Source organism: Spermophilus citellus, assembly GCF_964194105.1.
Source record: "Spermophilus citellus genome assembly, chromosome: 5".
Lineage (NCBI taxonomy): Eukaryota > Metazoa > Chordata > Mammalia > Rodentia > Sciuridae > Spermophilus > Spermophilus citellus.
Genome location: NC_138186.1, coordinates 65,456,077 through 65,482,224, shown reverse-complemented (window position 1 = coordinate 65,482,224; position 26,148 = coordinate 65,456,077). Strand labels below are relative to the sequence as shown.

General features: G+C 33.0%; 1 protein-coding gene across 1 annotated transcript; it reads left to right on the top strand.

Annotated features, from left to right (window-relative positions):
• Positions 1–13,010: 13,010 nt before the first annotated feature.
• Positions 13,011–26,039, top strand: LOC308648807 (beta-defensin 110-like; the record flags this gene model as incomplete). The annotated part of the gene is made up of 2 exons (XM_081293838.1): positions 13,011–13,065; positions 25,906–26,039. 2 exons carry the CDS (start codon positions 13,011–13,013, stop codon positions 26,037–26,039), a joined length of 189 nt encoding a protein of 62 aa, XP_081149964.1.
• Between the last annotated feature and the right edge of the window lie 109 nt (positions 26,040–26,148).

The window sequence follows — 26,148 nt, the reverse complement described above, 5'->3', positions numbered from 1 at the left end:
TCTCCAAGCCCAAATTGGACAAGTCAAACTTATGGTAATCAGACAACAATATACCCCACTAGCAGACATAAAATGTGACACCCCCCCAATGATCACTTTTATGATTAAAAGTAGCCAGAAGAAGAAGTGGGGAATGAAAGGTTAACAAATAGGTACTTGTCACTCCATTTTTCTATATGCTTAACAAAACACTGTTGAAATCTTAAGAACTGTTTGCTAATCTTGTTCCCAGGATGTGCTGTCCCCAACTGTGAACTGTTTGCTAATCTTGTTCCCAGAATGAGCTGTCCCCAACTTCCAAACTACAAAATGTAACTTCTCTCCCTGCCCTCTCCAAGAAAAGTATATAAGCTCTGCTTAAGCTGTTCTCAGGACTCTATCTCTTTGCTCTATTCAACTGAGCTCTGAACCCCAGCATGCTGGTCCCCAAATAAACCCTTTGCTGTTGCATGAGACAGTCTCTTGGTGGTCTCTTCCTCCAACGTTTCGCCAGTCCCTTACAGTATGAGGTTCGATGTTTATCCAACTAGGAGTTACACTGTTTTCTGTTTCTTTTAGCTGTAGATGTTAGAGCCTTAATTTTGTTCTAGTGCCTTGATTTATTTTCCCTGTTGTTTCTTGAGCTTACCTAGAGATTTCTTCTTAAATAGAATTTAAATTTAAACCTCACAAATTTTAAATTGCAAACCCTATTATGACATAGACACCCTGTTGCTGTGGTGGTAAGGTGCTGTGTAAAGGGAAACATTCTACAATTCCCTGACTAGGGCTCAGCTATTTTGTGAGTCTGAGCTCCTGGGCTGTGAATTTTATATATGCCTCTCATCTTTTTCCAGCCATCTCTTTTAGGTGAGATAAGAAGCTTTCCATTTATTTTCCCCCTCCACAGGCATTTCCCATGATAAAATTGAAGCACACTAATTCTTTTTTATTTCTTGGACACATAGCCAATCTACATTTTAACACTGGTTTAAGCAAGTATTTTAAGTTGTGTAATAGGGTGAAACAATTAAGAAGCATCTTTATATACTAATGTATCTTAATGTATATAGTGATACAAATTATAATTTCAGTGTGATAGGATTTGTAAAACAGAAAATAAAAAGGTCAGTCTTCCTGAATTAGGATTAAAACTTATAATTGCATGGCCTGATTACTAAAACAGCCTTTCAATTACTTATTAAAAAATAAATCCTTGTATTAATTTTTTGATAAAAATTAATCTACCTATCTAGGACCAAAATAAAAATATAATGGCAATTGTTTTCATGGCCTGATTGCTTGATAGTAAGCTTAAATGAGTGTTTCTTGAAAAGTGTCATAGAAAGAGAGTATGACAAAGAATGTGTGAGATCACTGAAATTATCTGATCAAATATTCCCATGTGCCTAAATATTACCTAGTAATAAAAATTGAGGCAAATAACAGTATTTTGTTATATAAAATTTCTTCCATTTTTACTAATTTGTTCTTAAATTCATCCTGTAAAGTTTTACATATCACTGCTGCTATTAAAAACAGTTTGTACACAGATCTTACACTCTTTATCAAAATTAACTCAAAATAGATCAGATATAAAGTTTCCTAGATGGTAACAGAGGAGAAATCTAGATGACCTTGAGTTTAACTGTGACTTTTTAGATTCAACCTCTAAGGCATGATATATGAAAGAAATAATTGATAAGCTGTACTTCATTAAAATTAAAACTTCTGCTCTGTGAAAGACATTCAGAGGATGAGAAGTCAAGCCACAGAATGGAGAAAAGATTTGCAAAAGTCATATCTGAGAAAATAATACTACCAGAATAAACAAAGGGCATTTAAACCTGTACAACAAAGGGGTTCAGGGTGTACTGCAGTGGTAGAGCACTTGCCCAGCATGGCTGGGGTTCACCAACCAGAATGACAATACAATCACAATAACAACAACAAAATGAAAAATTCCACAAAACCTCAACCAAATAAAAATTAGCAACTCAGTTAAAAAAATGGACAATAAATCTGAACAGACATCTCTCACCACAGCAGATTTGCAGATAGAAAATAATCATGTGAAAATATATTCAAGGTTGTATAAGTCAAGATTTTACAGGAAAAGGATGTGAATGTATTTATTTTAAGAAAGGGCTCACACACTTAGAGATTGAGAAAACCATGATATATCTTCTGCATACTGAAGAACCAGGAAAGCTTGAGGTCCAATCTAGTTTAAGCATGAAGATATGAGAAGCAGGAGGTTACTGGTACAAGTTCCAGATTCCAAAGGCCTGAGAAATAGTAACTATGATGTCCAAGAATGGAAGAAAGTGGTATCTTGGCTTAAGAAGAGAGATAGTAATTTGCCTTTCTTCTGCCTTTCTGTTCCGAGCCCTTAATGAATCGGACAAGCCCATTCATACTGGTCAGGGCACGTCTTCTCTAGTCATTATCCTGATTCAAATGTCAAGCTATGCAGAAAAACCTTCACAGACACATCCAAAGATAATCTTCATCAATTACTTGGGTGTTCCTTAACTCAGGTAAGATTTCACAGAAACTTAAGCATCACAAGTACCGTACTTTATTAAGGAACTGAAAATTATAACGAAGAGTTAACACTGCACACCTATTTTAATGGCCAAAATCCAAAACAGTGGTCAAACCAAATGCTGGCAATGATGAGTGGTACCAGTAATCTCATTCATTGCTGTTAGAAATGCAAAATCATACAGTCAATCTGGAAGGCAAGGAACTTTCATAGAAAACTAAATATACATTTCCATAACTAGCAATCATGCCCATGGTATTTACTTAAATGAACTGAAAATACATCTCCTCAGAAGACTACCCAAGAATGTTCATAACAACTTTATTGTTAACACAACTTTATTGTTAACAACATTGTTAACACAATTTCCCAAACATGAAAGCAACCAAGATTTCCTTGTGTGGAGGCAACCAAGATATCCTGTGTATGTGAATGGATTAATAATGGTATTACATCCATTCCAGTCAACATTACCATTCAACAAACAAAAAGAGCTACCCACAGGAAAAAAAAAACATGAAGAGAACAGCTATATATTAGCGAAAGAAAACAATCTAAATGATTACAAGCTGTATTACTTCAATTATACAACATTCTGGAAAAAGCTAAACTCCAGAGACTGAAAGGATCAATGGTAGAAAGGGATCAGAGAAGAGAAGAGGAAGGGGTAAATAAGCAGAGCACAAGACATTTTTAGGATAATGAAAATATTTTGTATGATACCATAATGATGAATGCATACTATTACACATTTGTCAAAATCCATGGAATATACAACATTAACACAGCTCTTATGCAAACTGTAATGTCTGTGTGTTGAATATGTGGCAATATAGTTCAATTGACTATAACAAATGTATCATTCTGGTGCAGGAAATTGATGGGTGAAATTATGTATGTGTATTGGCTCACAGTATATAGGGACTATCTGTACTTCCCCCTCAATTTTTCTGTGAATTTAAATATGCTCTAAAAAATAAAGTCTATTACAAATTAAACAAATGCAATCACTATAGTAAATTCTATGCATGTATAAAGTCATTATAATGGTGGTGATCTTTGTCCCAATTACCTACTCATAATACACAGATAACTTTGATTTATCTAGTGAATGTACAGAAAAGTATTTGAAAGCATGGGCTTTGTAGCAAAAAGAAAATTAATTCACACTCTGATTCTCTCATGACCAGTTGTGTAACTTTATCATAAATAAATATGATAAAGTATGCAGTATCATTGTTGTTATGCTAAAGAAAATTAAGTTTCACACACTACAAAATTGAAAGTGAAAAAGATGAAGGGAGACACTAAATTTTCTGGTTTGGGGGACAAGATACAAAGAGAATCTAACATACCTTAATCCTTAATATTCAAAAGTGATTAATCAAATTACACTCCAGCACCAATGGTCCATTCTCTGGGAATTGCCCTGATGACCAAGAGCCTAGAGTTGCCATGTTGCTCCTGGCACCAGCACTGTCACCTCATCATCTGCATGGTAGAACTCATCAGATGGGGTGGTGCCTGGATGGAAGTGAGGTCCATGAACAATACTTCTGATGGAGCTAAACCTGCTTGACTCCGAATTGAAAATTGTTACCTGGAAACCCCCTGAGAAGCCATGGTAGGGAGATGTCCACCACTATCTCCCACACTTTGTCTCAGGATTTCAGACAGGCTTCCTTAAGCCCCATCACCTTAACAAGTATTTGAGGCACCCTATTTCCATAGGCATCCTCTTTAGATAATTTGGAAGATTTTACTTAGAAGAGCAAATGATCTTTCTGTAGTTTCCCAGAACAGAGGCAGAATCCTCTCCCAAACTGTCACTCAGCTTCTCTGCTTTCCCCAGCTTGTTTATTAATTTATTTTTTTATTGGTTCATTTTAGTTATACATAACAGTTGAAATCTATTTTGATATAATTATACAAGCATGAAGTATATCTTGTTCTAGTTAGTATCTGATTCTTATGGATGTATACAATGTTGGGATGCACTGTGATGTATCCATGTAAGTAGATAGGAAAAATGTTACATATTTATTCCACTGTCTTTTCTTTTCCTATTTCCTTTCCCTTTCGTTCATTCCCCATTGTATCATCTACTGAATATATATTCTCTCCTCTCTCCCTGTTATTGTGGGTTAGCTTCCACATATCAGAGAAAACATTCTCTTTGGGTTTTTAGGGCCAATTTATTTCACACAGCATGATAGTCACCAGGTACATCTGTTTGCTAGTGAACGTCATAAAGCCATTCTACTTTATGGCTGAATAATACTCCATTGAGTATATATATTGCATTTTTTTTATCCATTCATGTGTTGAAGGGCACCTAAGTTGGTTCCTTAGCTTAGCTATTGTGAATTTTGTGCTATAAACATTCATGTGGTCCCATCACTCCAATATGTTGATTTTAATCTGTTTGGGTATATGTCAAGGAGTGGGATAACTGGGTAAAATGGTGGTTCCATTCCGAGTTTTCTGAGGAATATCCATACTGTTTTCTAGAGTAGTTGCACCAATTTGCAGTCCTCCCAACAATGTATGAGGGTACCTTTTTCGCCACATCCTCACCAATATTTATTGTTACTTGTATTCTTGAAAACTGCCATTCTGATTGGAGTGAAATGAAAGCTTAGTGTCATTTTAATTCTTATTTATATAATTGCTAGAGATGTTGAACATTTTTTGGCCATTCATATTTCTTATTCTGAGAAGTGTCTATTCAGCTTCTTGGCCCATTTATTCTTTGGAATATTTGCTGTTGTTTTTTGGTGCCAGGTTTTTAAAGGTCTTTATATATTCTGGAAATTAATGTTCTACCTGAGGTACATAGAAGATTTTCTTCTATTAAACATAAACATTTTCTAAGCTTTCAAAAAATGTTTAAACATCAGCAAACCAACAACAAAAACAATCTAAAAGGGCTTTTTGCTAGTATTATAGTCTAAGCCAAGGTTAGGAATTGCCAGAGCCTACAATTGCTGATGGGTGAGTAAAATATAAAGTACATCCTGGGATACCAAATATCATTGATAAATGATGAACAACATAATGTGTTAAGTTCTCCAGAAGATCAAGGAATTTGTTTTACTATGAATATTACTGTCCAAGCAAAATGCTACTTGAATTCATCCTCAACCAAAGGCAACCGTGATTTGACTGAGAAGACTCTGTAAGATCAGGGTCTAAAGAAAGTATATATTAAAGTGGAAAGGTAAAGGAATTTTTAGGAACTACTAAGAAATGCACTTAAGAGTGAGTAAGTGAGGTTCCTGAATTGTTCTGGCCTTCTGTCTGGTCATGTGACCTTCTATAAATGTGCTTCTGCCATTGTGAGACATCTGTTATGAGTCCTCTAACAGAGAACTAAAACATGGGGATGGCCAATCTCAGATTTTTAGTCTCTAACATACTGATTTAAAATAAATGTATTTTCTTTATTCATTATCCAGCCTCATGTATTTTGTTATAGCAACAGAAAAAGGACTATATAAATAAATTTAATTTATACACATACATTTAAATATGTATATAATTCCCCAGAGCCTTTTTGCAGAAAGACACCAGGAAGCTGCTATCTTGATGAGGCAAAACAATTCTAATCTTATGTGATTCTTATAATTTGATTTGAATGATAAATACATTGAGAAAAGAAGAATAAGTGACCTTGGTTTCAACAAATTTCTTTAGCAAGAAATTGTAAGGGACCCCGGAAGCATAATTCGCCTCCAAATAATATTGTATTAATACATGAAGTCTTATCATTGTGGATATATAAAGTCAGACTTTTACAGAAAATGATGAGAATTTTGAGATTTGGAAGAGCAACATGGTCCCTTGGAGAATTTCTAATTAGGTTATTTTTACATTGTGTTTCTCCATAGTGCCCAAGGGTACTGACGAGTTGGATCCCAGAACACCACAGTTTTAAAAGTTTTAAAATAACTGTTTGAGAACTACAACCTCATCTTTCAAAGTCCAGTGATTTCCATTCTACTACTTTATGATCTTTGGGAAGTTATTCAAGCTTTATTTCCATTTCTGTATCTTCCTTCCTTCTTTTCTTTAATTCCTTAAGGGGAGAAAATAATAACTTAATCAGCTAGTTTTGAGTTTTAGAAGATAGCATATGTAATTACCAAAGAGTATGGTTCAGAGTAAGACTAAAAGATAATTATATTACAATTATTATTACTTGTAATCAACTAATGCTAAAACTCGTGCTAATTTTTTAAAAATAAATTGTGTCTGAGGACTAGTGCAGTAACAAACAACTTCAACACTTGATAGCACAGCACACCTTACTGATTTGGGGAGGAATTTCTAAATTCTGTGTAGATTTGGCCTGCATGAAGTTGCAAGTGTTATATTCTGTAAGTATGGTTTCTTTTAACTATTTTTTTCTCACATATTTGACACTTGGAGTTTCTAAAATAGTAATACTTTGAAGAAGAAGTCCTTGAAGGAAGAGTCTCATTAATAATGCCATGTGGTATAAAAGTAAAGAAAAGCATTTATTAAAATTCATCCATGTATTCCCACCTCTCCTGATATAAATTCTGTGGATAAGCAAGATATAAAATTAAGATTTATGCATTTGAATCTATTTGCTAGATCGATAGTTTTTTAAATTTTTTTTTTCACATAAACCTTTTGTTTTAATAAAGAATAATCATGGCTTAGATTTCAATAATACTTACAGATGAGAAAAACTTCTAGGTCCAAATAAGTAACAGTGAAGGCACTACTACTGGAGGAAGTGCATGACCACATATGATTTACATCTACAGAGCAAGGAAAACCATGCACACTGCCCTGTAGACCAGGTAACAAAAATACCAAAAAGAGTAGGAGACTCAAAGTGTGTGCAATATCATATGACCCCTCCCCTTCATGCTGCAGAGCAAAATTGTATGTCTGTAGTGCTTCAGATGAACTAAAAGTGGGTTTGATCACACTGAAGGAACCTACCATTGTTAACATCTGGCCAAGGGTGTTAACTACGGAAAGGCAGACATTAATAAATACAGAGCAATGTCAGAACAGCAAAGAGGAAGCTACAGACTCTTTCTTCTTCAGAAGTGGAATGGTAGATGAATTCCACCCCTCAAAGTTATAGTCCAAAAATTTTTGATTGGTATTTGCACCAAACAAGGCACCATCTGCTGGGCTATGAGATTGAACTGGCTTTCCAGGGTACTGGTAACCTTTATTTTATGATTACCATAATAGATCTCAACTCTACCAGCTATTTCCTCAGGCAGGTAGGCCTCCAAATCAATTATGATATCCACATCTTTCTTGACAGCAATTCTTTACATAGGAATCCCTTTTTCATACTGCAGCCTTTACGAGACAGAAATCTGTTTTCTTACAGTGAACAATCATTCTGGACCAATCCATCCAGCACCAATTGTAACCTGGTGGTGTCTTTTAGCACATTACTAATTCTGTTTCGCTTCATTCAGTAAGTCAGTGATAAGGTCAATTCTCACTCTGAGGACTTTGAACCTCCCTTGATTCATCATATTGGATATCTGAATTTTTTCTGCTACTCTATCTGTATTTCTTTCTTCTAATAGTAATCTGTAATCTTCGGTCTTTAGGTTTGCACAAGATGTCCTTTCTCAATGTTGGACTCAGTTCTGTCTTTACATCTATTTTTTTGTATTTGTTCATTGATTTCTTGTCAAATGGAAACCATCATCTACATAACCTGCTTCTGCCCACTGGTATTGAGGAGAGCCACAGGGGGTATAATGCTAGGCTGGTGGGCAATTGGCTCCAGCTCAGGTATGAAAGAGAGTGGTGGAAGGTTTGGGCAAGTAAAACAGGCACAGGTTCTGGCTTTTAAATATTTATTCTCTTAAAATTTTGACATAATTCATAAAAATAAATTTAGTCATTTTAAGGTATATAATTTAGTGGGTTTTAGATATGCAAAATCTTGTTATAAGCATTGTCATTGCTTAATTCTGGAACATTTCCATCAATCTAAAAAGAAACCTCAGCTTAGCAGTCAATACCACATCCCTCCTCCTCAAATCCCTGGAAATTACTAATCTATTTTTTGCTTCTTTAGATTTGAATATTTAGGACACTTCATAGAAATGAATTCAGAAAATATGTGGCCTTTTGTGTCTGATTTAAGTCACTTAGCATAATACATTCAAAACTCACCCATGTCTTAGCTTCTTCCTTTCTGTGGCTGAAAAATAGTCCATTGTGTGTGAGGTGGATATGATGATGCATGCCCAGATCCTGGAGCCTTGGAAGGCAAGACAGGAGGATTGCAAGTCCAAGGTCAGCCTCAGCAATATAGTGAGGCCCTATGCAATTTACAAAACATATATATATAATATATATATATATATATATATATATATATATATATATATATATTGCCAATTATAAAAAATGCTACTGTAAACTTTACTGTGTGAAGTAAAGTTGTATGCAGTCATAAAGAAGAACACAATTATTTCATTTTTAGAAAAACGGATGGTCTGGAGAACATCATGTTAAGCAAAATAAGCCAGACTCAGAAAGCCAAGGGTCCTACATTTTCTCTAATATGTGAATATGTGAAAGCTATAAAAATATTTGAAAAGTGGATTTTCATGAAAAAAAAGAAGGGAGTCTGTAGAGTAGAGATGTGGATTGGTAGGGGGGAGAAAGGAGGTACTGGGCAATGAAATTTATCAAATTATTTTATGTACATTTGCAAATATATCACAATGAATTCCACATTTTTGTGTAATTATAATGTACTAATTAAAAAGAGAGAGATATAAAAGCACTGAGCTTAAAAAATGTGTGAATATTACTTTCAAGGTTTTTGGTCATATATCTATCAATGGATTTCTTTAAACTTTTAACTTTTGAGTGAGTTCCACAATTTTTTTCCCAGTGACTGCACTATTTTATAATTCCACCAGCAATGTATGAGGATTCCCATTTTCTGTTGTTTTTCTTTTTAAAAACATTTCCTTGAGGATTAAATTCAGAGCCTCATGCTATGCACAGTTACTATCATTGAGCTACACCCCCAGCTTAGTTTTTTTTTTGTGTGTGTGTGGGGGGGGGGGGGAGAAGGAATACCATGGCTTGAACCCAGGGGAATTTGACCCTGAGTTCACATCACTGAGTCACATCCCTAGTCCTATTTTTCATTTTATTTAGAGACAGGATTTCACTGTTTTTGCCTCGATTTTGCTGAGGCTGGCTTTGAACTGGAGATCCTCCTGTCTCAGCCTCCTGAGCCTCTGGGATTACAGGTGGGTGCCACTGTGCCTTGCTGTTGTTGATTTTTAATAGACATTCTAATGTGTGTGATGTAACTTCTCAGTATGGTTTTTAATTCACATTTCTCTAATGTCTAAAAAAGTTGAGCATATTTTATGTGCTAATTGTCAATTTGTAGATGTTCTTTGAAGAATCTTCAAATGAAATATTTTGCTAATTTTTTATATTAGGTTATTTGCTTTATCATTGTTGAGTTTTAAGTATTACTTTTATATTCAGTATACTAGATTATTTTTGGATGTATAACTTGCATAAAACTCTATCCTGTATTATGTCTTTCAACTACTTTGACAGTGACCTTTGAAGGACAAAGATTGCTATGTGGATGAAGTTCACTTAATTATTTTATGTCATTGCTTTTGATTTTGCTTTTAAATATAGGAATTTGGCTGGAAAAAGGTTGAGCATGCTCATAATCCCAGGGGCTCAAGAGGCTGAGACAGTAGGATCTTGAGTTCAAAGATAGCCTTCCTTCTCCTTTTATCAGTGAGACCCTGTCTCTAAATAAAATACAAAGTAGGGCTGGGGATGTGGCTCAGAAATGGAGTGCTCCTAAATTCAAACCCCAGTACCAAAAACAACAATAACAACAACAACAAAATACAGGAAGTCATTACTTATTTCAAGGTAATGAAGATTTACAACAGTTTTTTTCAAAATCATTGGTGTAGTTTTAATTTGAATTATGTGTTTTTCACTGAGCTAATTCTTGTATATAGTTTGAGGTCAGAATCAAAATTCATTCTTCTTCATATAGCTATCCACTTATCTCCTCACTCTGTATTGCAGAACTAATCTTCCAAAAGAGAAATATTTTGGCATTCTTATAACTATCAATTTACATGACTTATGGGTTTATTTCTGGTCTATAAATTCTATTCCATTGCTCTTTTGTATCTGTCCTATGCCACTGGGCACCACTTGATCTCTGTGACTTGGTAATACATTTTGAAAGTAAGAAGTACGAGTCCTACAAATTCATTTTTCATTTTCAAAATCATTTTGGCTACCTGAGGCTGCTTCCTCTTCCATCTACATGAACTATATTTCAAAAGTTTTGGTCTATTGTGATTTTCTTATCATTCATCTTAAGTATATTATGTTTTACCTTTGTTTCACTTTTGAACCATTATTTAATTTTCACATTTGTGAATTTTTCTAATATTATCCTATTGTTGATTTCTAATATAGTCTAGTATAGTCAGAGAAAATACTTCACATAATTTCAGTTTTTAAAATATTTTATACTTGTTTTGTTGCCTGATATCTGGCTACCTTGGAGAAATTTTCATACTCACTTAAGAATGAATATTTCACATTTGATGGGTTGAATGCTTTACAGATGTCTACAGGTCTGGTTAGTTTATAGTGTCATTAATTGTTTCTGTTTCTTTACTGAACGGCCTAGTTGAATATGTTATCAAAAGTGGGATATGTAGTTCTCCAACTATTATTATACTTTATTGTGTATTTCTGACTTCAGTTTTTTAATTTTTTGCTTTATGTATTTTGAGGTTCTTAGCTAAACAAATGTTTTACTGTACCTTTCTGATGGATTGGTTGTTTAATCATTAAATAATACCTTGTCTTTGGCAATCACTTTTGTCTAAAAGTTTATTATGTGTGATATTATTGTAGTCCTTCCAGTTCCCTTTGGTTAATGGTTGTGGGATAATCGGATTTCTTCATCTATCCTTTTAACATAATCAACTGGCAAGGAATAAATGGTTTCAGTGTTAGAGATTTATTTACCTTTTAAAAATATTTGCCAAAAACTTTAGAACTCCATTTTTAGTATTCTGAATGGACTGTGACTACCATAGGATAACTTAGAAATCACTAACAATTCTGAATTTTACTGCTTCATAATATATGTGTGAATAAACATTACATGATATACATAATGTACATTGAAGTGGTCTTTCTTTTATCAGCTGTTGCTGAATTTTCATTTGTTTTCTTTCCCAGATAGTTATCATAGTTAAATCACTTTCCACACATGATTTAATTCAAACTTCTCCATTTGTATTTTATAATATAAGCATTTGTTGTAAAGTATAACCATTGTCAGGTAAGTTTATTTTTCTTGATTTTACTTTCCTCATCTCTATCATAAATGAATTTAATTAAAACCTCTAAACAGTTTCCAATTCTTTATTTATCCATGACACATATTCTGTCCATCTCCAACACTTTTCTTGTACAATGAATGAGTCATATTACCTAGAGTGATATAAGGCCCCTTTAAGTACTATTATTAGCATTCCAGAAATTATTAGAAATGGAAATGGTTGGCCTCTGTTCCAGACCTACTAAATCAAGGCAGGAGATGCCCTGAAATCTGGATTTATCAAGCCCTTCAGAGGATTATAATGCAGTTATTGTTTAAGAGTCACTGTCTTAGAAATGCCATAGAGAGAATTGATTGCTTTCTCTTTACAGCATCAGTTTCTATTTAATGGCATAAGCTGCCAGCTCTTGTTAATGTATGTTATATAATCAAAATTACAGGTATGAAAATTGAATTAGAGATCACTGTCAGTTCCATAAAAAGTTATAATATTAGAAATGCTTGACTTGGAATTTTGAGTTTGAATGGCTTATTACAAGAAACTCATAAATCATAATTACAAATCTGGTGTATAGAATATTTCCCAGATTCATTAGTGAATCTATTATTTCCAGATCATGTTATGCTTTTAAAAATGCATATTATATAATTGAAATAAATCAGTTAACCATCCTGATTCTCATGATTTTTATTTGTGAAACAAAAGTGAGCTTAATGAAAACTTCTAGCTCTAAAATTCTATGATTCACACATTCTACAACTTTAGGAGCATTAAAATATTTAATACTACATATGCCATCTATTTAAGGGTCAGATTCTTTTTTAAAATTTCTGTAAAATCCCTAAAATATTTTATCTATTTAATGTAACTCAGGTTTTATTTTTATGAAGAAACTTTAAGGATACACTTTTGTGACCACATTCTTTGAATATGGAACTATTCAGCCACGCATACAAATGTTCTTGCTTTTGATAAGCCTCAGTAGTTAAAACCATTTCCCAGGAGACTCTATAAATAAAAGGGTAATGTGTTTGCTTATTTTAAAACAGCTGACTTGAAAAAGGATCTGTTGATTCTTTCTTCCTAAGAAACTCTCTACCATGAAGATTCATCTCTTTTTCTTAATTCTGCTCTTTTGTGTCACAATTTTACCAGGTAATATGCAAACATTTGTGGGCTTACTTAGACTAATGAATTTCAGGAGACACCAATTGTTTCATGTTAAAAGCTCGATGATAATGTAGGGCTTAAAAGACTGCTATGTTAAATTTAATACAGTATTTGAGAGAAAACTTTAAGACAGAAAAAAAAAAACAGTAGTGAGAAAACCAGTGCAACGTGAATAAAATGTTGTTTTTTTTAACAGTATTGTATCAATTATACTTTCTTAGTTTTGATGAATGTTACCATGGTTAGTGAGATATAAGGAGAATCTGGCCTATCGCCTTTGCACCTTACTTGTAAATGCAAAATGATTTTCAAACTAAAAAAATATATGATCATCGCAGCACTCCCCTCACTTTCATCCTGTAACATTTCACTATAACTTAAACTTGATAGATGTTAATTCTTACTGGAAAATATTATTGTTATATAATATAATCAGCTGATAAGGGAGTAAATAGTTTAGTGTTTGTGATTTATTTACCTTTTCTTTCTCTTTAACCGATGCTACAATTTGCAGGAATATTGAGGAATACTTTGTGCTCAAGATATATATTTTTGGTGAGAATTCCCCCCGCCCCAAACTATTCCTTCACACTAGATCAACCTTCTCTTCTTCTGAATTAATGTACAGCATTGATAGCCCAGAAATGAAGTAAGTCTTGGAGATAGAGAAATCATTGTTTCTGCTCACTTCCTGTTAGAAAGCTTGAGGTGGAAGGATCATCTCAAGTCTAACCTGTTTGTGGCGGTGACAATGCTTTCAGAACCCATTTATTCACTCTAGGACAATAGCCCTTTTTAGAACTTAAGTGAACTTTTCAAGTCCAACAGAAATCATATTAGAGAGCAAGGTGATAAATGTACATTCTCTCATATCACAAAATCCAACATGACCATCTAAGTTTTCACACATAAAAAACTGACAAATTATTATTTAAAGAATGCAAGTAGAAAAAATTCTATACAGAGACCAAACATCAAGGAAATTTGAATAACATAGTTAATTTAGTTAACAAAATAACTTCCTTTTTCTTTTTCCAGAAATTATTGAAAATTGTCACCAAAATATAGCATATATTTTGTGTCACAATTTTTATTAGTTATTAGTCTGGATTTTTCCAGCTTTATTTAGAGACAAAATTCATTTGATAGATTCATATAGCTTTCAACATATAATAAATACTTTCTTCTTCTGTTTTAATAATACCTAATGTTAATAGATCACTATAGAAAGCATTTTAATTTTTTGTTACTTTTCTCTATATTATGAAACTCAGTAACTCTTAATAATAATTTAAATTATTTATGCCTTTATTTAACAAACATAAAAATCACATGCACTGCAGATTGAGATAATTATAACCCACTTAGGAGATATTAAAATGACATAGATTCAAACATCATTGTTAATATATTTTAGTGCAATTTACTTTCAAAATAAAGTTACTATTTATTTTGGTTATACATTGACCAAACTTTTATATAATTCCTACTATTACTCATACAAAAATCTCCAAGTATAATATCATAACAGGCACTCATATTTATTTTATTTTGAAATGGTAATTACAAGCTGTGGTAAAAATTATATAATCTAGTTTGCTATGCTTCTCATATTTTATTTAGGAAAATCATAAGTAATATTTAATGAAAAATTCAAAATTTTCAGAATCAATCCATGTTTGAATGTCAATAATTACTTCATATAATAAAAGCAAGTCTATTAAAATCTGAGCTGTATTTAAAAAGAAAAATTAGCCACTTAAATGTAGAATAACTAATATATTTTTATTACATGTTTTGTTACTTCTTATCACATGATTTATATTTTCATTGCTTATTGTTTTAAATATTCTATAATTAAATTTCTTTACTGGCTGTATGACATTAAATGGTAACTTTTATATGGGGAAAAAAGAAATCTCCAAGCTAAAAAAATCAAAAGCCAAAAAAGTATATATATATATATATATATATATATATATATATATATATATATATTTTTTTTTTTTTTTTTCTCCTCAAGATTAGAAGAGGCATGACACGGATTATAGAAACTAAAAACCTTAATAAAGCTGTTAGGATCCTTTCACCTTGTACCTCACCAACACATGACAATTGAACTAAACTGAGTAAAAACAAATCTATGGATGAACCCTGTCAAAGCACCTCAGTTAGTTTTACATTTCACCCTCAGTCTTGTAGATGGTGAAAGTTCCCATCCAACACTGAGGTGTAAGAACAGACAGAAAACCTACAAAATTCTTTGAAAAGATATCTAGATTAATTTTAAATTAAATTTTTAAAGCAATGAAATTTCCATTTAAGTAATTTATCTTTTTCATGCACAGAAAGTCTAGAACTAGAATATTGTGCCACTGTCATGTTTCTTTCACTTTATCTGCAAATTGAAAAATGTGTTATTGTCAATGCCCACTTCTCTTTGAATCTGTAATACACTTTGACTCTCATGCACTTTGAATATGAGATAGTATATTTTTGCACTGAAAAAAAAGACATGATTCCCACCCCCCAATCCCAATGAGGTTATTGCTAACCTAAAGAATGGGAAGCAGGTGAATAAAAATAAAAAGAAAGTGTAGGTTAAAACAGTTCACCCCATTCCAGATTATATATTAAGTGGTACTTCATATAATATTTAAATAAATACTGACACATTAGAATGTTATAAAATGTTATCAGTTACTTGTGAATGATACATATGAAGTTGTATGAGAAACAGAGAGTGCAATTACTTTCTTTAAGTCCACAGCAGAACTAGAGAAAATGTGGTATTTGAGCCCTATGTTTGTAGACAAAGACAGTATTTATTAATTTGGCTTTTCACAGTATCGCTGGATCAATGTCTCTCAGTGAGGAGTGATTTTGCATCCAAGGAGACATTAGGCAATGTCTGGAGGCCTTTCAGATTGTCACAACTGGTATTACTGGCATCTGCTGGGTAAAAGACAAGGATGCTGCTAAATACCCTGCAATTACAGGACAGCCCCCCAGGACAAAGAATTGTCCAACTCAAAAGGTCAATGTTTCTTACAGTGAGAAACACTGCCTTAGAGCCTGGTATAGAGTGTGTGTTTATCTTTGGATTAGACAAAGAGGGATGAAGGGAGAGAAGGGAAAATGGGAATAGGAAAGACAGAATGAATAAGACATACCTTTCCCATGTTCATATATGAATACACGACCAGTGGAACTCCACCTCATGTACAACCACAAGAAAGGTATCTTGCAGTTCACACACACACACACACACACACACACACACAAACACAAACACACAAACAGCACTAGGTATATACACAAATGCATATATATATATATATATATATATATATATATATATACACACAAATATATATACACCCCATATGTGTATACACTATCTATAGATAGAGAGTACATAGAACATATTTACAAGACACTAGTTGTAGTTTTGCTTCTCTTGATATAAGAAAGACCAATCTATAGGACATATTTTCCAGTATCATCAGAATATACTCAGGACTTCACCAACAAATTCCTCACTCATTTTTCTTAATTGATGAGGAGAAGAATGTGAGGAGAGAACCAGGGGTTAGCAGACATTGTGCTAGAAATAAAGTGCATAATAAATATTTTAGGTTTTATGAATTTTAGGTTTTATCTTAACTGTATCAGTGTAATGCAAAAGTAGTTGTACAATAATATATTAATAAGTGATTGTCAATCAAATCATTTACCAGAACAGGAAGCCAGCTGAATTTGGTCTCCTGTCCATAGTGAGTTCATTTGTAATCAAGAGTTGTAGCAACATAAACCATGATCGGGAGAAATCATTTTTAAATCACTTCAATTTCAGAAACAGTTTGGTGAAGTAAGAAAAAGGTAAGAATGCAATGATAATTTTAGAAATAATGTAATGACCAATTATGGCTATGTCATCCAGTTATTCCCATTTTTTTTTGTTTGTTTATCACAGCTATCCTTAGTTATAAGTCTAGGTTAGATTACTTCTTCAGGAAAATAAACCCAAAAATATACAGGAGTGTTATGAGAATGTAGATGAATCTCTTAGAATTGCCGATCTCTAAGGGTACAGTGGTACACACCTGTAATCCCAGTGGCTTGGGAGGGTGACAGGAGAATCACAAGTTCAAAGCCAGCCTCAGCAATGGAGAGGCGCTAAGCAACTCAGTGAGACCCTGTCTCTAAATAAAATACAAAATAAAGCTGGGGATGTGGCTTAGTGGCCAAATGCCCCTGAGTTCAGTCCCCAGTACCCACCTACAAAAAAAAAAAAAAAAAAAAAAAGAATTGCCTCTCTCTCAATATTTTTGAAAAGTGAAATCAACCTGTAGCCAAAATTGCTGGAGGTAGAATTCACAAAGCATGATATGCCGGTTAGATAATGTTTGAGAGAGCAGGTAAAGGACCACATAAGTGCATTAGGATGAGTGCAGAGACAGATCCTGACAGATGATAAGTTATGATCAAGTTTTTATACTTGACTTTGGGGACTGTACTTGAGTTTCTGTCCAGTCACTTGTAAGGCAACAGTCAGAACACTCAGCTTGAATCCAAGACATTTTCTGACTTCTAGGATGTTCCTTGCACAAAGGGAGAGTAAACTCACTTAAAATTTCCCCAGCAGGTGAAAATTTTCACTCTGTGATTTTTTTCTTCTGGGACTGTCTAATTTAAAAAAAAAAATGGATATTTCATAGCTAGCTTGCTAATTCCAGTCATTCTTTCCTTCTTACAGCCAGAAAGAGATATCCTGAGTATGGTAGTTTGGATTTGAGGAGAGAGTGCAAAAGGAGTAATGGTCGATGTAAAAATCAATGCCTTGAGACTGAAATTAGGATTGCTTTCTGCATAAGACCTGGAACACGTTGCTGCATACATAGTTAAGAATGACAGAAGAAAAGAGACACTGCTCCAAGAAGAGAGAACCAGTGTTACTAAGTCTTTTCATAACATCTTTCAAGGCCTCTGTGTCTCTATAAAACACAAAGAATTAAATAAATTTTAATATTGAACTATTCAGAAGGACTCTATCACAAACATATCTGGTGCCTTTACAATACATTTTTTTTCTCTTCATTTCTTGGTACCAGAAGTAAGCAAAATTTATTTTGTGGATGTCCCTCAACAACTACTCAAATATTTATGTGCCCTCTAATAGTTAGCTTAAGTAAAATTGTGGAAAACCCTAGGCCAAAGGTCAAGAAAGTGGGGAAGTATATTTTTTGAGATGCAAGCTTCCAATAGAAATGTGCTATCATTTTAATATACTACTCTATCAATTACCTCATTAAAAAAATAGAAACCCACTGGGATTTGGAGACTAGACTTGAAGAGGGAGTTCTTTCTGGTGAGAGACACAGGGCTAAAGGGAGAATATCACTAGATTGTAAGAATAAAAGAACAGAGAAAGATCAAAACAAGCACTGATTTCTACTTTTATTATTTAGTAGAGAAATTGGAGAAGGAAAGGAAGAGAAAAATTTCAGAAAGGAGAAGAAATGTACATAAATAAACATTTAGATTAGGAACTCAGAAACTTTGGCTAATAATTTAATTCAGATCTTCATTCCTAAGAAATAATTCTGTCTGAGGAGATACAGAACAAAGCAAGGAGCAGTAACCTTCACTTTCCAAATTCACTCTGCCCCAGTTTCTTTCCTACTGCCCCTGAAGACCCACAGTAGTTTTTCCTGCTGGACTCAGTGCCATGTACTTTTTGTCCAAAAAATGCTTATATCTTCTTTTAGTTTTTTTTTAAAAAACATTTTTTTAGATATTGACGAACCTTTATTTTATTCATTTATTTATATACGGTGCTGAGAATTGAACCCAATGCCTCTCGCATGCTAGGCAAGAGCTCTATCACTGAGCCACAAACCCAGCACCTAATACCTTCTTTTATGAGCTTAGCTTATAGTCATCTATATTAACTCAAAATTCTTAAAAAGCATAACAATGCAAGAACAAAGCAATAAAAAAATCCACAGATGAATCCTTTCCCCCCAAATAAAGTTGAACATTATTTTGGAAAATTAAAGAGGAAATTTGTTGAATACATACATGTGGTATAGACTTTGACTCAGAAAAAAATAATAAATAAAAAAATTCATATTTTTATTATAACATGTCTATGAATTCCTTCTATTCTCCAAATGCAGATATTAGATCTAAATATGTTCATAGTAAACATTAGATATAAAGTGATATGCATGTGGAAATAAGCTTTACCTATACAAGTAAACACACATACACACACACACACATCACATCACACAAGGAACTTATTTTTAGTGTTTTCTTTTAATGACCATAAGATTTCCATTATGAAACAATGCTGTATGAAACAATTAGAAACGTTATGAAACAATTAGAGCTGTATGTATATTTCACATATTTTAATTACTTGTAATAGATTATTCAATGTATTCTCTTGCAATATAAATATTTTCAAAAGTACTTTTATAATATTTACTTATGAAAGGGTTGCTCAATCCTGTATGCATTGGTATTTTGGTCTGTACAATTCTGTTCTAGCAGCTATCTAGTGCATTGTCTGTTTAGCAGCAGGATATTGTCCAGCATCCCTAGCCTATGCCCACTTAGATGCCAGCCGCACCACTTCCCTTTATTGTGAAAATAAAAAGAAATGTCTATCTTGCCAAATATCTTTTTTGGGGGACAAAATTCACACCTGATTGAGGACGATTGATTTACTCAGCAAAGCTCTTGTTCTCACAGAAATTAAAATTAAAATGGAAACAATAATCAGTAACATTGTCAGATATCTGAAAATTTTTTTGTGTCTTATAAGAATAATTATCTACTGAGAATTTCAGTATATTATTATACTTATGCTAGAGATGACATATTGTAAGAATCAGCCTATGTCAAGAAGGTGGTCAGTTACAATTACCTATTTGAAATGAGAGTTTGATTATTAGTTATCTTACCCAAGTAGAGACTGAGCCATCATTATCCCAAGACTTCCAAGAAGTGCAAGACTTAATATTTTATTCACATAGGGAAAATAAGAACTTGGTAGGTTCTACTAAGAAGTTGAAGAGAACTGTTCTAGTAAATACTGGAGACACCTGTACACATACCACGAGGCAGTGCCAAGACAGTATACATGCCCTCATTCTTCAGTGCTTACCAGAGAGAGGCCAAAATCCTCTCCACCATTGAGCTGTTTCCTTGTGTAGTCTAGTGAACACTCAAGCCAGCATCCTCTGCCTTCAGCTCAAGAAAAATAAAACAAAACAAACAAACAAAAGATACATCAGAAACTAAAAGGAGAATGTGAACCTGTATACATCACTCATGAAAATGATGTACTTTCCTGAAGAAATATTTGAAGTGTTTCCTATGTGTGAAAAAAAAAAAAACCCTTTCATAAAGGTCTGCAACCTACTTCTTTAAAGATATAGAGATATTACTAAGTTATTCTACTCCCATATCCTCATATACATATTTGATTTACATATGACTAATTATAATATGTTCATATATTTTTTTAAAAAAAGGAAAAGCATAAATGGAACCAAGGCTTCAAAATGGAAAGATTTCTGGCAATTTTCTTGCTAAAAAAATGAAATTTTCTTTGTGTGAATTTACAAACAAACTAGGTATTCTTAAACTATTTGAGTTCTTAGATCCTGAAAGTTTTATCCTTCTTTGGTCCCAGATATCAAATTCCATAACACTATGTATTTTTCTTCACTCGCATGGTTTTCTGTGTTTCATTAGGCAATGACTCTGATGAAACAGATATCACCACCTGTTGGATATATGTGCTATTATCTGCTATACGAATCAACTGAAAACATCACATTTAAAAGTCATTTATCACTATCAACTTTTAGCACAGACTAGGGGAAGAATTAGAATCCAACATGATACCTTGGGTTCAAACCCAACCTATTGCAGGATTTCCTTCACCTTAATGCCCTTGAGCAAGAGTAAAATCTATTGCCGATTATTTAATCAGGCAACATTTCATTAATGACTTGCTTCTCCCCAAGTATTATGTCATAGGTTTTTGACCTAAGGAACTGGTTTGACTGATCACAAACTGAAAATTCGGTAATATTCAATTTCGTTGAGATAAAAATTGAATAAGATATAGGATATTCTCCAAAATGTTCAAAGTCATTTCATAATACATACATACACACACAAATACATAAACACTGCCTTCAACATACCTTCACTGATTTATTTATGCATTCAATAAACTTTACTTGAGCATTTATTACATATCAGAAAGAGTGCAGTAAAGATTGGTACACATCAACAAACATACCAAACAATATTCCTCATATTTGTGGAGCTCATATTATAGTGGATAGAGACAAATATAAACAGTATGATAGATAAACAAACTGATGTAGTACATTAAAAGATACCTGTTATAGGAAAGGAATCAGAACAGTGTGACGAGAACTCAAAATGCTGGTGGGCTGAAATAAGTTTAAAAGAAAAAATTTTATGGGGAAATATTGAGAAGTAGAATTTGAGCAAAAGGTTGAAAGCAGTGGTCATGGGAGCTATTCTGAAATTTGGGAGCTATGTCTGAGATGTAAAAAGTGCTGGGGTATATTTCCTGGAAGAGGAAATGACAGAGGAAGTATATTGACTGCTTTCCACAGAATTTTGGAAATTAGAAAGGACCTTAATTTTTATGCTGAGAGTAATCATGGAGTTAGCCAGAGGATAAACATTATTTTAATTTTGTTTTAAAAAGACATCTTTAAAGTGCTTACATGAGTTAGGAGGTTATTTAAATAATACAAGTAATACGTGGTGGTAGCTCAGTCCAAGGTAATACAAATAAGAATAATTAGGGATGGTTGTATTGTGCATGTGTTAAAGATAGAGTTAGCCTAAGTACATGAGAGGTGGAACTTTGTGAGACAGAGAGGACAATCTAAATCCAAAATTTCTTACCTGAGCATTTGGAAAGATTGAATCTTGACATTGACTAAGATGGGAAGAATAACAGATGGAACAAATTAATGTTGGAATAGTTTTTCAATTTTGCATATGAATCAGATATTTGTTAGATTTTACAAGTGGGAAAGAGAGTTAGAAAATCAATAATCTGGCTTAGTTGAATCTAATAATCTTTTGAGTTCACAAGAGGGAGTTGCAGCTTCTGTACAAATTAAAGCATAAGTTTTTCATTAGGGTGTGGAGAATCTATCTTCACTAACACGAAGGAAGGGAGGATGCTCATATGCAGATGCCGACAGGTATGTAAATTGGGTGGCAGAAATCCATAGGAAGTGCCTTAGGATCTTCCACTGGATCATCAAGGTAGGAAGCAAGATCATTAGCTCTGAGTCAAGATGGGGAAGAATATTATAGAATTGTGAGGAGAGAAGAGAATGTAATAGAATCATTTAAAAGAGTAGAAGGCTGAACAGATTATTGGTGTTGTTTACAACAGTCATATTTCCTGTACCTTCATCTCCTTCCTGCATTTTTTGTGTCTTGTTATATCTTTACCAATTATACCTCACTATAATTTTTAAAATTTCACAGAAACTTCTATTTAATGAAGGAACCCAAATCCCATGGGCTAAATAATTTTCTCAAAAGAGCATAATTAATAAGTAGAATATCTACAAAGGACTATTAGATTTTGAAAGATAATGTACTTTCAAACTTCAAACTGACCATGGTTTTATTCCTGCCTTGATCACAACTTGTATCCACCAAAAGCAGACAGCTTCTGAAAATACCTCTTGTTCTCAACTTTGCTTCTCTATTTTCAAGGAGCATCATGAGGTTGGAGTGGAAATCTTCTGCAGAAAATTTATTTTTAGGAAGTGGAGATATCTGAGTCAGGCATTTGTCCTGGGAGTATGAAGAAACCTCTAATTCCACAAAGAACTTGGGAAACCTAACACTGAATCCAGTGTTTGGGAGCTACTGAACTTATAACATTCATTAGCCAATAAGATTGTCCCTATGTGTAAGAATGCTGGGTTTGTAAAAGATTGTGGTACTCAGTATTTTTCTACCATATTTATGGTACCTTACATTTGCAAAGACTTCCAGAAATCTTTCTGGAATATCAACTTCCTTGATAAAGGTCCCATATTAGCATTAGGTCTTTCATAAAAATTTGTTATAATTGGCCTCATTTTTCCAGTGATGCACAAAATATATAGAAGTATAAGTGGGTGAAAAAGATGATATGTGTCCTTCCTCCAGATAGTCACTTATTTTTATTTCTTTGTGGCATATATCATCTCAAACACTCAAATGTGGATGACATTTACTTAGAAGCATATAGTTCAAACATTGCTTTCATATGTATTATACAACCAGTTTTCATAACCGTACTAAAATATATTATTTTAATTCAAAACTTGTTACAAAACTTTGATTCTACAATGATATATGATTTGTGAATAAATAATTAATACAACAAAATTTGCAATGCATGACTTTTATTTTCAAATTGTGTGGTTCTGGAGATTTCTTCACAATATCTAGTCCTTCAAATAATGTTAACAACAACATTAGTAATATATTACTATTACTAATGAGTATTATAATGTTATAATTCTCTTTTCTAAATTTAATATGTCTGAAAAATTACCATAGATTTGGGTAATCAATAAGAAATAATGGTCAGAAATGTTGGTTAGTTAAATGTATCCCTATTTTTAAGTGAAATGCAATTATATATAATTTTCATCTCTAAATTATATCAAATATGGTTCTGAAAAGAGATTACATTTCATCAAAATTTGTCAGTGGTCAGGGACTCTTTATGCATTGGCTTCCTATACCCTAAGGAAATACATATATTCATGTACAAAGCTCTCTTGACAGTCTCTCTACTTTCACTTCTTTCTGCTCTTTACCAACATCTTCCAGGACAATAAAGTAGCACATTAAAAATCTTCTCTAGTTTCTGTCCACCTTTTAACCTAATGCTTAGAAAATAGTAGGTACTCAAACAAATGCCTGTCATACTGAGTTGAAATGAAACACCTTTCTAAATTTCAATTTGTTTATAGGTAGATAATTAGGTTTTATGAGTAGAAAGTAGATAATTTAAGTCTATTTTTTATGAACAATTTACTTTGTTCAGTTTAAATCAGGTTGTATTTTTTATTTTATTTTATCTTTTATTTTAAAGAGAGAGTGAGAGAGGAGAGAGAGAGAGAGAGAGAGAGAGAGAGAGAGAGAGAGAGGAGAGAGAGACTTTTTTTTAATATTTATTTCTTTTTAGTGTTTGGCGGACACAACATCTTTGTTGGTATGTGGTGCTGAGGATCGAACCCGGGCCGCACGCACACCAGGCGAGCGCGCTACCACTTGAGCCACATCCCCAGCCCCTGTATTTTTTATTTGTTCTAAATAATTATACATGAAAGAAGAATGCATTTTGACACATTATACACAAATGGAGCACATCTTCTCATTCATCTGGCTGGACATGGTGCAGAGTCACACCAGTAGTGTAATCATACATGTATATAGGGTAATAGTGTCTGTCTTATCTACTGTCCTTCCCACCTCCACACCCTTCCTCTCCCTTCACTCCCCTCTGCCTAATCCAAAGTTTTAAGTCTAATTTTGATTTAACTTATTCTCCAAATGTTAATGACATTAGTTTTCCTGACACTAGTATAATATTTAATATTTAAAATATTTTTGTGATAATTATGTTACCTATATAATTATTCTACATAATTATATTATATGTGTGTTTTAATATGTATGTTATAATTATATTATGTCATGCAGATAGGTAGAATGATGGACCCAAGATAATTAAAAATATTCATGCATTTGGAAAAAAAACAATATAAAGACATAATTGCATCATGATTAAATCCTTAAGATAATAAAACTCGAAAGTAACAAATTCTTTCTCCTTTAATATAGTTGAACATATGAATCCAAAGTAGTGATTTTAGAATCTCAGGACATCTTTCTTTTCATTATCTTAGATAAATAATGATAATAATAATAAATTAGAACACTAATGTGGGGTTTATTTTTTTCTATATATGTAATGTACATCAAAACTTTGTTTCTTTCTATATACAGAAAATAGTTTTCCTAGGATCTCTATCAGTAAGTATTAGCGTGACCACTAGACTCCAATTGTTGTAATGCACTGATTTAGAGGTTAAGATTGAGAAGAAAACATAATTATATTTTATATTTTGTCTGCAAGAACATAAATAGCATAATAAATGCTTTAGAAAATACATATAACTAAGTACCCAATCATATTACACTGTTCATTAAGAGTTAGTGTCAACCAGTGAAAAAGATTGATATATTTGCTCTAGTAGAATGAAAGAAAGTTTCACTTAAAAGTAAGATCTGGAATGGAGAACAAAGCTTTGGACAAATGATACTGTGGAAATACAATGAAAATAGGTTTAAAAATTCATAAAATATTAAAGGGAAAATTACATATCGTTAAAAATATAACCATTATTTTAATGAAAGCATAGTAAAATACATCTAACTTTAATGAACTGAACAGGTAATAGAAAATAAGGTGTCAAGAATCCCTAGGAGCTAGCCGAAGTCCAGTATTGATGTGAGCTGCAAGACAAGTTTCTAAACCTATTTGTGCAAGTGGAATGTTTCTACCAGTGTCACTTCTCACACAACAAACTGTGCCACAACACAACTTGAAGTTTCTTTCTCTCCATATTAACACACTCATGACTCCATGACTGGAACAGATTTACCATCTCCTTAGTTAGATGATCCTCCTATGAATAACGGATTGATAACTTTAGATATGATTCTTAATTGCAGGAAGAAGTGGACTTCCACCAAAGTATAGAATTGAGAGATGCCAAAAAGTGAAAGGAATATGTAAACCATTTTGTGATGATGATGAGTATGATTACGGATACTGCATTAGATGGAGAAATCAGTGCTGCATATAAACTCCGGAAAACAGAAGTACTATTGAGCATCAAATCTGGAACAGAGATGTATCTTATTTAATTCAGACTTGGTAAAAAGAAAATGTCTTCAAATTTTCATGGAAATATG